The sequence below is a fragment of the Oncorhynchus tshawytscha genome, linkage group LG11 (genome assembly GCF_018296145.1).
Source record: "Oncorhynchus tshawytscha isolate Ot180627B linkage group LG11, Otsh_v2.0, whole genome shotgun sequence".
Lineage (NCBI taxonomy): Eukaryota > Metazoa > Chordata > Actinopteri > Salmoniformes > Salmonidae > Oncorhynchus > Oncorhynchus tshawytscha.
In genome coordinates this window covers 15,538,047-15,553,556 of record NC_056439.1, presented here as the reverse complement: position 1 = coordinate 15,553,556, position 15,510 = coordinate 15,538,047, and the positions used below count along the sequence as shown (strand labels likewise).

General features: G+C 42.0%; 1 protein-coding gene across 1 annotated transcript; it reads left to right on the top strand.

The window, feature by feature from the left end:
- The first annotated feature begins 4,772 nt into the window (after positions 1-4,772).
- LOC112261480 (type II iodothyronine deiodinase-like) lies at positions 4,773-13,615 on the top strand. Its single transcript, XM_024436841.2, has 2 exons — positions 4,773-5,434; positions 11,418-13,615. The coding sequence occupies exons 1-2, from the start codon at positions 5,213-5,215 to the stop codon at positions 11,988-11,990; spliced, it is 795 nt and encodes a 264-aa protein (XP_024292609.1). The 5' UTR covers positions 4,773-5,212; the 3' UTR covers positions 11,991-13,615.
- The last annotated feature ends 1,895 nt before the right edge of the window (positions 13,616-15,510 follow it).

Sequence of the window (15,510 nt, the reverse complement as noted above, 5' to 3'; positions counted from 1 at the left end):
AATAACAACGTGAAAAAAACGAAACAGTCCTGTGCGGTGCAGAAAACACTAAACAGAAAATAATCACCCACAAAACACAGGTGGGAAAAGGATACCTAAGTATGATTCTCAATCAGAGACAACGAATGACACCTGCCTCTGATTGAGATCCATACTAGGCAAACACGTAGAAAATATAACATAGAAAAAATAACATAGACAACCCACCCCAACTCACTCCCTGACCAACCTAACACAAATACATAAAAAAGAAACTAAGGTCAGAACGTGACAATCTGGCTCCAGCTCCGACTCCTGCTGGAGTATCCTACTATATATATACACATACATACACTACTTATGCTGTATGCCCTATATATGCCCTATAACCCCATGCTATAATTTTAGGAAACTTTGTTGTTTAGCCAAGACATCACCTCTTTATAACACACTAACTCCTATTTTAATTTGACCTTTATTTAACTAGGCAATTCAGTTAAGAACACATTCTTATTTACAACAATGGCCTAGGAACAGTGAGTTAACTGCCTTGTTCAGGGGCAGAATGACAGATTTTTACGTTGTCAGTGTCATGACGTTGGCCTGGGGATAAGTTTATGACAGTCATAAATACCTCTTCCCCCCTTTTTCCTCTCTCTACCCTACTTATGTTACATTTGCAAAACCCTTGGTTAACATAGAGATTCTGGGAACATCAGAAGGTGGGGGGAAATGAACTATATTCTGGTAATCCGACCAATTGAACATATGCGGTGGTACTTAATGAATATGATGTCAGTTCGGTTGTCATCTGAGACATTCTCATCAATGATAAGATTACATAAACTCTACAGTGGAAAGTCTACACAACAGAGTTATCGGATTCACATGGAATTGTTGTTCAAGTTAAATGTTTGAATATGAAATTATTCGTGATGGGATGAAATGTGATTTTAGCTTCTAAAATGTGAGATTTGGGTTTTCACAAGGTCAATCTGCTCAATCAGTGGCCCGCCCCTGGGAAGGAACATGGGCTATAAAACTTTTCAAACACGCCCTCCTCTCCCTTCCTATATAAAGCCTTGACGACAATATAACCTCCTGTTCCGAGGATGTGAGGACGACGGTCCAATGTCAGAATGGTTCAGATAATAACTACAGAACAAAGCCAACATCAGCGTGAGCTTTGGTTGCGAATGGTATGAACTTTGAACTCTTATTCACTACAGAAGTGATACCTCCTAGCCGTTGCGTTAGCAACAGCCGCTGCAAACGCAGGTTAGGAAGGAACAGATAGAGTATCCCATCTACCACACAACGACGTTACTACAACGTACCCAATTTACCAGCCAATTTACTCCATAAGGTAATATTAATTACGGAAAAATAATTTTATAGAATAGCATATCACTTAATCCGGCAGAGCCAAAGACACGACATCAGTTTGGGGATTCAATCTAGCGACCTTTCGGTTACTGGCCCAACGCTCTAACCACTAGGCTACCTGCTGCTCCTTCCTATAAAACTGCCTGGCTATTCATTTTAATCGACACCATGTTCGATGTAAGGTAAAACTGTTGTCAAACTGAAGTGTTTGGATATGGCGTCACCTCTTTGAACATAAGAAACACAATCTACAGCTCCTAAGCGCTCTGTAAAGTTCAAAAAAATTATAATTAAGAAACAACTGCTAATTGCCCCTTTAATTTTAGCTGGTGTCCTGGTTGGCATGCCATACCCTCCTTGTGTGCATCTCAAAAGTCTAAAACAGTGCTGGCCAATGTTACCCAGCACCCACGCAAACCATTGCGGGCACAGGGTAAGATTCACCCACCTTTGGTCTCAAGTGACGTCCTCAAAGTCCTATCTAGTTTCCTTCATTTACACAGATTTGGATGGGCTTATGTTTCTGAGTACAGTGCAGATGACGGTAGGGAGATGAGAGCGAGAGGATGGATTATCGACATACCGTTACGGATTCCCCTGCCTGTGGTGTTTATAAGTTTTCAAAGAATTATAGCATGACGTTATAACGGTTATAAGGCAGTTAAAGTTGGAATCATTAGTTGCTACATCCATTTTTGTACTTATAAATTAAGGATATACTGCATACCCATTGAGTCTTGAAGAAAATAACTTTAAAATGTGCTTAGTTCAACTGTTGTAGCCCATCAGAACCCAAAATATAAGATTGTGTCACGCCAATGTTTGTAAACAAATGTAAAAATAGCCTCAAAACATGGTAAAAACTATAATGAATGGTCAATTCTTGCATCCATAGCTGTCTAGGAATTTGAGAGTGCTTACATTTCTCCAACCCTATCCCTCAGCTTTTTACCAAAACAGGGGTGGGGAGTACGCTTGGTTATTGTTTCAACTGCTGACTGACGCTTTAAAGCAGTGAGTGAGTCATCATGAGGTGTACATAATGAGTTCATCAAAGGTCTGAATGTCCCACATGGCAGATGTCCAGTGACAATCACATCAAACCTGTTTACCAACGTCACCCCAGACATTTCTTAGAGATCACACTGAGATCCCCCCTTCAATCTCTCCCTCTGCACCCTCTCTCTACCACTGTCTTGGCCTATCTCTCTCTGCCCCCTTTACCTGGTCTCTCTTGTTCTTTCTCTCTGACTCCCCCCTAACTCTCCATCCCTATCAGATTATAACCTTTATTTTTGTCAACACATTACATACATGACATTCAATCAAAATTCAGATGTAAGCTATCAATTAATAATCATAACGTCAGGCTCCTTTTTTCCCTGAGTGGGTCACTGGGCTGGGTAGGAGATGTTGACTTGGGTCAGCTGAAGGAGGAGGGACAGGTGTTCATTTTGACAGGCCACAGCCATAAGGTGATTTACTCTTTCCTAGAAAACAAATCCAAGTCTGTTAACGCTTTTGTCCACTCTAGCTGAGATGAGCTGTTAAATACAGAGACACTCTATGGAAAACAATATTATATTGAATATATATATATATATATATATATATATATATATATACAGTAACTTTACTTGGGTTCTTAAAAACACTGGGGTTTGCAAAACTAAGCATTCGTTTGTTTTTATTTTCTTAAAGGCCCAGAGCAGTCATAAATGTGACTTCCTGTGTTGTATACACATTCCCACACTATAAGGTTGGAATAATACTTTGAAAGTGTGACAATTATGATAATGCTCTTTTAATGTAAGAGCTGTTTGAAAAAAGGGCAGTAAAATGAGTCAATTGACCAATAAGAGAGTTCCAAACCTCTGACATTAACTGCTAGTTCAGTTTTCCCCTCCCCACTCAAACCACACCCAGACAGTTCTAGTCAAATTCTTGATTGAGAAATTGCTCTTTGCTAAGAACCTCTTTTGTCTCTTTTGACCATTTGAATTAAAATAAATCAGAGAAAAATACTTAATTGTTACCAGTGGTGTAAAGTACTTAAGTACAAATATTTTAAAGTACTATGTCATTTTTGGGGGTATCTGTACTTTACATTACTATTTATATTTTTGACTACTTTAACTTCATTACATTCCTAAAGAAAATAATGTACTTTTTACTCCATACATTTTTCCTGACACCCAAAAGTACTCATTACATTTGAGTGCTTGCAAGGACAGGAAAACAGTCCAATTCACGCACTTATCAAGAGAACATCCCTGGTCATCCTTACTGCTTCTGATCGGCGGACTCACTAAACACACATGTTTCGTTTGTAAATTATGTCTGAGTGTTGGAGTGTGAATCAAACTTACAGTGTTAACCATGTTTTGAAGATATATAGTGTTTGTTTACATTTTCTTTGTTTACAAATATTGAATTAAACAAGCTTAAAAAGTTTGGTTCTAATGGGATATGATAGTTGAACTAGTTGAACTAAGCTCATGAGGCACTTATAAGTTATATTCTTCAAGAATCAAGTCTGAAAAATGGATGTAGCAACAGATGATTGCCCCTTTAAGTACTTTACTGTGATTGTTTTGAATTGAAATGGTCAAAAATAAAAGCTATTTGTTTTTTTAACAAATTAGCCACACATCATCACTAGGTCCTTGTTTAATAGCCTACATCCTATGATGTGAGCCCTGAGAGATTTTTTTTGTGGAGGGGGGGATGTTGAGCCAGAGCAGTGTGCAAAGACCACTCTGTAAACAATGTGTGGGATTTCCAACAGCTCAACTCCACTCACATAGAGATCTGGTCTGAGTAGGGAAGGGAAAACTGAACGTTTGCTGTTATTGGCAGAAAGGCTTGGAACTCTATTTCTGTCTCTTTCTTTCTAATTTACTGCATGGTGATGTCACCATAGAAGGCCAAAACTCCATTCCACCAAAAGAGACTGATATTTCAGGTGTCTTTTCAAACATCTCATTACACTAAAAATGCATTATCATAATTTTCACCATTTCACAGTATTATTCCAACCTCATAGTATATAAAAATCACGTTTTTGACTGCACTGCTAGTTACAGATCATTTTCAGTTTAATCACTTTGAACTGCATTTTGTTTTAAGAAATGTGCTTTATACTGTATCACGTTTGATTTGATGACTACATAAAACCCTTTATTTTGCATGCTCAAGTCTGGGATGGAAAGTCATTACATCTAAAGGAGACTATTTTCTGTATGATTGTTTTGGAAAAGTTCCTTGTAGGGTTGGCCAACCGTCTCAGTTTCCACGTGTTATATTACCCCGAAGTGCTATCCCCGACGCGCGCACGAGAGATGGAGAGCCATCGTCGTGACGTCATGATCTTGCCACAAGATAAGCCTGGAGCTATATCACCGAGGCGAATGGTTTACGGTATAAAAAAAAGACTGCTACGTCGGAGAGGGATTCTCGTCGGAGCACAGAAGCAATTGCAAAGGGCGAAGAAATAGCCCTTATAGCACTTTTGGCACCAGCGGAGCCCAGCTCTCAACCCTCAGATACGCTCCTTGAGCCCTCTCCTGTCTCTCTTTATCCCCGTGTGTCAATTCATTTGTGCGGTCCAAGTCAAGTCAGATCGCACTCGGTTGAAATGCGAGCATCATAATAAAGACCGCGCACCTTCCATAGAGGGGACAGAGACATATTTATGCAAGTGTGTGAACGTGTTAGACAGCGAGCAGGGGACAGCAGAGGAGCACACCAGCCGGCGCGGAATGTGTTTGGAAAGCAGCTAAAACCGAGACAGAGCTGCGCTGCCTCTGGAGTCGCGTTTAGTCTGGGAACAGAAACCTAAAATAAAATGGGGGCTGGCAGCGTGGACCTACTGGTCACTCTCCAGATCCTGCCCGGTTTCTTCTCCAACTGTTTGTTCCTCGCGCTCTACGACTCGGTGGTGCTGGTGAAGCGCCTAGTGTCCTTACTGAGCTGCTCGGGCAGCGGCGGGGGAGAGTGGCAGCGCATGCTGACCTCGGCAGGGCTCCGGTCCATATGGAACAGCTTCCTGCTGGATGCATATAAACAGGTAATGAACCATGTTGTATTGTCATATATATATATAAAGTCACTGCAGGCTACGCTTTAGTTAGAGTTTGTGGTTTTACTATGAGTTGTAGGAAGTTGTATTGTGGTATACCTGTGCACAACACACCCACAGGTCTTGGGCATTGTGGCGGTAAAATAGTGTTCTCTAAAAGAGTCAGAATGGCATCATGCATAAAAGTTGTTCAAAACCACTTCAGCACACAACCTGGTCTCAGAGCATTTTGTATTACTCTGTATGTAAATCTGTCAACTTATTTTAGTATATTGTCACGTTTTGTATGGTATTAATTTGTGGATGTCCATCACCCAGTTCTATTCAATTTTTTGTATTTAACCTTTATTTAATTAGACAAGTCAGTTAAGACTTGCAAACATACAATATGTTACGAATTTGCTTAACGTACAGTATGTTGCGAATTTGCAAAACTTAGTATATGTTACGAATTCCAGCTAGGTGGCTAATGTTAGCCATGCTAAGGGTTAGTGGTTAGGATTAAGCTTAGTGTCACGTTTAGGAGTTAGGTTAAAGGGTTATGGTTAGAGTAGGTGTTAGCTAACAAGCTAAGTAGTTGCAAAGTAGCTAAAAAGTAGTAAGAAGTTGAAAAGTAGCTAATTGTCTAAAATGCTAAAGTTGTCTATGATGAGATTCAAACTAGCAACCATTGGGTTCCTAGATGTTCACATTACGAGCCCACCCCTCCACCATGACCAACCACCTTACTTTAGTTTTTGTCTTAAGTAACCATCTGTCTTATGTAACCTTGCCAAACATAACATATCATACAAATTTCAGTGTCAAGGATATATATTTACTATGTTACGCCTAGTCTATGAGACCAGGCTGCAGCACAAAAAAACGATCTAGCTAGGTATGCTTCTCTGTAACTCTTGCCATTTCAAAAGCAGTGTATAGTATTTGTTTTATTCATTCATTCATTCATTCATTCATTCATTCATTCATTCTGAAAGGACAATTATACTATTTCTGCATTGCTGAATTCTTATCTTGCCAGCTGAGACCATGTCCATGGGTCACCTTGTTTAAATCAGCATGTTGAACTTTAATATCAAATCAAATGTAGGTTATCTGATCTAAAAAGTGATGAACTTTGGCCCCCAGACAGTCAAAACCCTGAGGGCCATTCACCCTCAGTTACTTGGAAATTCAGAGGTCTGGCTTCTCCTAAATGTTACATTTTAACTCTCAAGCCAAACAGACATCGTTGTGTCAGTCCTAACCAGACACATCAGGCAGGTAGCCAGGTGCACATGTAAACTTTAACACAGATCATCTGACACATAGGCATTTTGCTAGCCAGGTAGTACAGTATGGATTTACACATTTTATATGCATGAAACACATGCATGAAGTTAGTTACTGAAGAATGCGGTCGTCTAGTTTTGGGTAATTTGGTCAAGGATTCCCCCACCTCTCCCCTCTGACCCCTTCTTGATAATTTGATCCTCTGTTGTATTATTGTCACGTTCCTCCTCTCTTTTTCTCCATCCTTTCTCCTTTCTTCCAGCCTCTCTCTCTCACTCCTTCTTTTTCCCTTTCTCATGCCCTCTTTCTTCCCCTTCTCCCTGCCTCTCGTTCAGTCCCTGGCTCTTTCTTACCCTGGCTCTCTCCTCTATCTGTTTCCACCTCTCTTCCTCCTCTCCTTCTCTCTCTCCCCTCCTTCCCTCTCTCTCCTGTTGTGCTGTGTCTACGTCACCAACTCCTACTAAACACTAAACTGTTCTACCTTTTCCTGAACTCTCATGAGTCATGCCTAATCAGCGTCGGGGCTGTTACAGAGTATTACAATGTTAGTGTCAAAAGACTCTTACCACAACAGCACTCACACTCTTTTCAACTCTTAGGCTGCTGACTGACCGGATGAAAGAGGTATGTAAGATGTATGAAAGTGACTTGGGGAAGTCTATCATGTGTACTGGTCAATTCAATACATCTAATCACTTACTGATGTAAAATACCTAGAACGGACCTTTGACTCCAAAATGACCTAAGAAAATCTGTCATGGGGAGGAAAGTTTGCTGTGTTCTAGTGGGGATTGAGATGGGGAGGCAAGCATTTCTGGCCAACACACTCCATCCCAATTTGATGAATGACTCTTGGCATGGTTAATGCACGCAAGCACGCACGCACACACACACACGCACACAAATTGACTCATAACCCGCAGTCCCCGCAGATATGTGGGTGGGTTTTCCCTCTCTCATGCCCTCTTTCTTCCCTTCTCCCTGCCTCTCTGTCGTTCAGTCCCTGTCTCTTTCTTACTCTGGCATCCCTCTCTCTCCTCTATCTGTTTCCACCCCTCTTCCTCCTCTCCTTCTCTCTCTCCCCTTCTTCCCTCTCTCTCCTGTCCCATGCTGTGTCTACGTCACCAACTCCTACTAAACACTAAACTGTTCTACCTTTTCCTGAACTCTCATGAGTCATGCCTAATCAGCGTCGGGGCTGTTACAGAGTATTACAATGTTAGTGTCAAAAGACTCTTACCACAACAGCACTCACACTCTTTTCAACTCTTAGGCTGCTGACTGACCGGATGAAAGAGGTATGTAAGATGTATGAAAGTGACTTGGGGAAGTCTATCATGTGTACTGGTCAATTCAATACATCTAATCACTTACTGATGTAAAATACCTAGAACGGACCTTTGACTCCAAAATGACCTAAGAAAAACATTTAGGAAGATTTACAATGTTCTAGAGCTGTCATGGGGAGGCAAATTTGTGTGCGTGTGTTCGAGTGGGGATTGAGATCATGGGGAGGCAAGCACTTCTGTCCAGCACTCTCCATCTCACTTTGATGAATGACTCTTGGCTTGGATAATGTACACACACACACACACACACACTGCGATAATGCACTTGAAAGTTGGTTGTCAACCATCGTATCAAATCCAGAGAAGAAGACTGAACAAGGAGAGATTTCTAGAAATGAACTGGGCTTCCCCTTTTATCTGTGCATTAATTGTCAGAATAAAGAACAACAGATTTTCTGTGACTCAAAATGGGTCAAAATTCGACAAAGATCCAGCAAAAAAAAAAGGACCTTGTACATATCCGGTAAAATAACAACCCAGTGTTAATATCCCAAGACAAAATAGCGAGCAACAGCAAGTCAGCTAGCTAAATGCCCGTGAATGTTTTAAATATGTTTTGACCTGTGACCCAACTTAATGGTTCAAAGTTTGTTTTGATCTTCCAACCTGCGTGTCCTGATCGTGTCTGGGGCGGATGGACAAAATCACCATGCGCGCGATGGCGCACACATACGCACGCACGTGCCCGTTGGGGAAAGGCAGAAAATGTTCATGTCCATCCAAGGAGGGAAAAAGGACAATGTCAGAGTTTAATTCAATAAGAGAAAAGCTTTGAGATGGAGCTGAAAGTAAAGAGAAGGGAGGGTCAGAAAAGTCATCTTGGGGAAAGATTTGGTGAAGTTGTAAAAGCTGATGGCAGTGATTGTGAGGCGCGATACAAATTCAACCGTCACAAGATGGGGACTTCAAATAGGCCCATGGCACGTCAAGTGTACTTTTCAGATGGGTTAAATGGGAACTGAAATCTGGACACTGACTGTAGGTCTATAACCTCTCATATAGCCTGAATATAATCTCAAGCATTTCTTGCAGTAAAATTATACACCAAATGTAGGCAACATTTTCACTCGAGAAGAAGAGTGGAGAAATATTATTTATTTCTTTCAGCATCTTGACAGAATGCAAATGTACCATTGGATACCGTCTGTATTGGTGCTATATTTATCAGCATCATAAAAGCTGATAGTATTTCAAACACATAAAATATGCATCCAAGCCGAACTGAAATCTTCCCAGAAACATGTTGGGTCGTTTTTCACAGCTTTCACAACCAGTCAAATTGATGTCATTTGAACATTTTCCCGTTTTCTTTTTGTTGTCGAGTTATTGCATTTTGTCCCCGGTCCCTAAAACGTCTTTGCTCTGTGAAAGAACCAGAGAAAACTTGACCGATGTCAACTAGATTGAAGCATTCATTCTATTGATTTGTGACATTCTGGTGAGCAAAGGTTTATTTAGTCTTCTAGGGCAACATATAATGACAGAAGAGAAGCTGCATGTGTCTAATTATAAACAAGTTGATTAACAAAAAGCCTACAAAATTGTCGGAAATATAAGCACAAACATATCTATGTTAGTCCCCCCCAAAATTCTGCAACGTCTGTCAAATAAAACGTTTCCGCAATCTCTGACTGTAGCCTAGTGTGCCTTTTCTATATTAGTGGGTTAGGGTCAGATGTTCACTTTGTCTCATATACAGTGCCTTCAGAAATGATTCACATCCCTTGACTTTTTCCACATTTTGTTGTGGATCCTGGATTAATAATGGATTACATTTAGATTTTGAGTCACTGGCCTACACACAATAACCAATAATATCAATGTGGAATTATGATTTGAGAAAGAAGTATTTAACCCTTTTGTTATGGCAAGCATAAATAAGTTCAGGAGGAAAAATGTTCTTAACAATTCACAAAATAATTAGCATGGACTATGGTGTTAAACATGATTTTTGAATGACTACCTCATCTCCGTATCCCACACATACAATTATCTGTATGGGCCTCTCATTGGAGCAGTGATTTTCAAACACAGATTAACTGAGTGAAAAGAAGGAAGCCTGTACAGAATCCCCCCCTCCAAAACATGCATCCTCTTTGCAGTAAGGCACTAAAGTAAAACTGCAAGAAATGTGACAAATTAACTTTATGTCCTGAATACAAAGCAAATCCAACACAACACGTCACTGAGTACCACTCCTGATTTTCAAGCACGGTGCTGGCTGCAGCATGTTATGGGTATGCCTGTCATCGGCAAGGACTAGGGAGTTTTTTTGTTGATAAAAAGAAACAGAATAGTGCTAAACACAGTCAAAATCCTAGAGGAATTTCCAACAGACACTTGGAGACAAATTAATCCTTTCAGCGGGATAATAGCCTAAAACACAAAGCCAAAAATACACTGGAGTTGATTACCATGATGACATTGTATGTTCCTGATTGACTTAATTACAGTTTTGACTTAAATAGCCTTTAAAATTGATGGCAAGACTTTAAAATGCTGTCTAGCAACGGTCAACTGCTTGGAGATTGAAGAAGAATAATATGCAAATATTGTACAATCCAGGTTTGCAAAGCTCTTAGAGAGTTACCCAGAAAGACTCACAGCTGTAATTGCTGCAAAACGTGATTCTAGAGGGTTGAATGCTTATGTAATTGAGATACATTAGTATTTTATTTTTCATGTTCTTTCTTTTACAAATGTTAGAATTTTTTTTCCACTTTGACATTACAGAGTATTTTGTGTAGATCATTGACAAAAATGTACAATTAAATCCATTTTAATCCCATCTTGTAACAAAACAAATTGTGGAAAAAGTGAAGGGGTGTGAAAACTTTCTGAAGGCTTAGTCAGGCGGTTGCGGATGGGTAATTAGCAATTGCGGGCGGGTGAACACTTGAAAAAGAAAAGCCTCACACTCTAGGAGCTCAGATGCAATAATTTAATGGGTGCAGGTGAACAAACAGCTGACCCACGCACAACTAACACACACACACACACACTCATTCTTGAGGCTCGCCCTGATTGACAGCTTTGTGCGCTTGTTATTCTCAGTGAGTTCAATGTGCAAGTTTCCATTACGTCCTGTCTAGCACTTGACACCTCACAACATGTCAAGCATTATTTAGTGTTTTGTGGGTGTGTGTGTGTGCATGGTTGTGGGCATGTGTGTACGAGTGTGTGTGTATGTATGAATGTACAGTATATATTATTGTGCCTGGTCTACACTTGATTGACTGTCAAAACCAAACCTTTCTATTATTTTAGAAAGACTGTTCATCTCAATACAAACAGTTGCTAACCATCCTCTCTTTCTCTCTTTCTCTCTTCCTCCCTCCTCTCCCATGCAGGTTAAACTGGGTTTTGAGGCACCCAACTCCAAAGTGGTCAAGGTTCCTGGTAGCCTCCGGCGGCGAAGCAGCTTGACCAGCACCACGGGCCCTCATCCCGGGGACGAGTGCCGCCTGCTGGACTTCGAGTCGTCGGACCGCCCTCTTGTGGTGAACTTCGGCTCGGCCACCTGACCCCCCTTCATCAGCCACCTGCCCGCCTTCCGGCGGCTGGTGGAGGAGTTCTCAGACGTGGCCGACTTCCTGCTGGTCTACATCGACGAGGCACACCCCTCGGACGGGTGGGTGGCGCCCGCTATGGGCCCGCGCTCCTTCGAGGTCAGGAAGCACCGATCACTGGAGGAGAGGGTGGTGGCGGCCAAGAAGCTGATTGAGTCCTTCAGCCTGCCATCTCAGTGCCAGCTGGTGGCCGACTGCATGGACAACAATGCTAACGTGGCCTACGGTGTGTCCAACGAGAGGGTGTGCATCGTGCAGAGGAGGAAGATCGCCTACCTTGGAGGGAAGGGACCCTTTTTCTACAACCTGAAGGATGTGAGGCAGTATCTGGAACAGAGCTACGGCAAGAGATAGACAGGAAGAGATGACCAACTAAACGCGTCTGGAAAAGAGGACGAGAGAATGTTTATTTTTGTATAAAAGGAGAATAAAAGGAAGGTGAGGTGCTTTCAAAACTGGACTGTCAACACTCAGAACAGAACATGTTACAGGTTCTAAGGTTCCAAAGTTCCAAATCTCATGAACTTCCTTTCTGGAAGGAGACCAACTTTCCACTAGAAAACAACAGAACAGAACCAATAGACTTAAGAGCATGGACTGTTGCTCTGCTACCTAAGTTGCCTGAAAGAAGAGACTGAAAAAGGTTAACCGCTGACACACTTTATCAATGCCTTCATCCCCGCTTGCTAATCATGAATAAGTTCTCTAGTTACTACAGTCCACATTAACTTCTAACCTGGCACCTTTCAAAATGAAAACCAAATTACTGAACAGAGTAGAAATCAAAAGTACCCAACGATATATAAATATATAAAATATGATATTAATTTATTTATATGGTTGTTAATGTTTGTTTTTACACCATGGTAATATTTTGTATGCCGATGCACTTGTAACGCTTTTTATTTAAGAAGACATTGTGTCATACTCCCATTTTGTGTGTATGAGGGGGGTGTTACAACACTATTCATAACAACGTAGAGTAGACTGCTTAGAACCACCTAGACTCAGACACTTCCTGGTACATCTTTCATGTTACCACACCACCTAGAAAAAAGAGGTTAGCGCCGTATCGATCTACTCCATATTGTCGATTTAAACCTGACAGACGATGCGAGAGGTAGAGAAGGAGAGAGGGAGGAAAGTGAACTGGAGAACAAAGCACAGCATCAACAGCATGTTGGCCAGAAACGGAGGCAATATGTGTCCTGTAGTTATTACCAAGGATACGTAGCTAGCTAGCTGTAATCCCAGGGCTATTTGCTGTTGGTGAGGGTTTGTGTTAGCGATGTTGGTTAGCGATAAGGCAGGGGTGTACAGAGATGTAATGGGTTGAGGGAGATGACCATGTCTCCAAGACCTGAGGTGAGTTTCCCGAAAGCTTTGTGGCCAACGTGTTACTGATTTTATCTTGACGCCCCAGACTTGTGCCACGTGTAGACCATCAAACATTGCATTTACAATTGGTGCTCTCATGGTTGAGTTGTCAAGATAAACAAAGTGCCTCGTTCACCATGAAGTTGTGGTACACTGAGGTGTGTGGCAGGAGTTGAGACACGCTAAGGACAGGTGGTGTCTAGATGGCTTAAGAAGGTGTTTCGGGAAGGGGTGTGTGTCAGCTGTATGGTGTGATGTGACTGAAGAGGTTTTTAGTTGTCCATGGGAAAGACAGGCAGACAGACATTTGGTTTGGGTCGAGACGGGGCTGGTGTGAGAATGAAAACCACTGACTAAAGGGTTACTGACTCTGTTTGTGGTTGGATGACAGACCTCACCTCCCTGACGTAGACTCAAACCAACACGTCTTTTAACATCATCAAATCATCCAACATTCACAAACAATTTCTAGGAGCGGTCCATAAACGGATTCCCCCCGTCTTCATCCATATACTCAATCCTGTGTAGTGCTGCTTTTCAAAAAATACAGGAGAGTAGAGGAGAGACGGAAAGTAAAATAAAGTTGTTGCTGCTGACTGTGATTTGCTACTCTGTGATTTCTGTCTGTGTGAGTGCTGATGGAGTGTAGGTGAGAGCGAGAGGCGCTGAAAGAATGGAAGAACTGTTCAGGGAGTTTAAAAGTCCAATGCAGCTGTTTTTATCTCAGTATCAAATCCTTTCTGGGTAACAATTAAGTACCTTACTGTGTTTTCAATTAAACATTTTAAAAAGAAACAAAAATAGCTTCTTAGCAAATAGCAATTTCTCAATCAAGAATTTTGCAAAGACTTTCTAAGATTGGTCTGAGTGGGGAGGGGAAAACTCAAAATTAGCTGTTATTGGATTTCTGTTGCTAACAGGTATATAAAATCGAGCACACAGCCATGCAATATCCATAGACAAACATTGGCAGTAGAAGAGCTCTGTGAATTTCAACATGGTACCATCATAGGATGCCACCTTTCCAACAAGTCAGTTCGTCAAATTTCTGCCCTGCTAGAGCTGTCCTGGTCAACTATAAGTGCTGTTATTGTGAAGTGGAAACATCTAGGAGCAACAACGGCTCAGCCGTGAAGTGGTAGGCCACACAAGCCCACAGAACGGGACCGCTGAGTGCTGAAGCGCGTCAAAAATTTCTCACCTCATTTGCAACACTCACTACTGAGTTCCAAACTGCCTCTGGTACAATTACAGCATACATTCTAGACGATTCTGTGCTTCCAACTTTGTGGCAACAGTTTGGAGAAGGCCCTTTCCTGTTTCAGCATGACAATGCCCCCATGCACAAAGTGAGGTCCATACAGAAATGGTTTGTTCAGATTGTTATGGAAGAACTTGACTAGCCTGCACAGAACACTGACCTCAATCCCATCAAGCACCTTTGGGGTGAATTGGAACACGACTGCGAGCCAGGCCTAATCGCCCAACATCAGTACCCGACCTCGCTAATGCTCTTGTGGACATAATGGAAGCAAGTCCCCACAGCAATGTTCCAACTTCTAGTGGAAAGCCTTCCCAGAAGAGTGGATGCTGTTATAGCAGAAAAGGGGGGGTCCAACTCCATGATTTCGGAATGAGATGTGTATATAAAACGCAGGAACATGAAAGCCCTCGGTACGTGTGAACGTGCGTGTGCGTGCCTGTGCACCCAGCGACCCTTCTCGAAGCAAAACAAAGAGACACACATACAGTGGGTGAAAGACACCTCAAACACGACAGCGTTGGTTATGGTCCACAATAGCGAAGCCACAGACGTGTTGGAGACTGAGCGCCTGTGTTTTCATTTATGAGAGGAGCGTGACTCTCGACACACTCTCTATGACAGGTTATAACATGTGTTTACTCGTGGCCGTAGGGCTCGAGTGAAACCAAGCCTCCTGGCTGAACCTGTGGTCTGGCTAGCCTGCCAAATACTGCACAGAATAGCACAGACGTCAGGGAGAGGTGGATAGAGAGGGAAGGGAAGGGGGGGGTTGAGGCAGAGGAGGAAATGGAGGTTAGGAAATGGGGAAAGGGGGAGACATGTAGAGGAGGCTAGGAGAAGAGGTAAAGAGGAAGAGGGGGAAACATAGGTGGTAAAGGAGAATGGAAGAAGGGGAAAATGAGAAGTAATGAAAGAAAGAGGGAGTATGTTTTCAGCTGGTCCATTGCTGTGGTGTGAAACAGGACCTGTTGCTGTGGTCATCTGGATGAGGGCCCTCTGAGCCGAACACATTGGAGTGTGTGTGTGTGTACTGGGTTTATACAAGACACCCAAAGCAGCACCACTCTAACTGGTCCCCTCATTATCCTGATACACATGCACACATATTCAAGCTGATTTGGGAACCTGTTAATGACACAATGAGAGTGTGAATGGTCAGAAATGGCCATCACTTTTCTCTAATGATTCAGGATCACAATCCTCTTACATTCTTCCCTTCATTTTGAGTGAGTG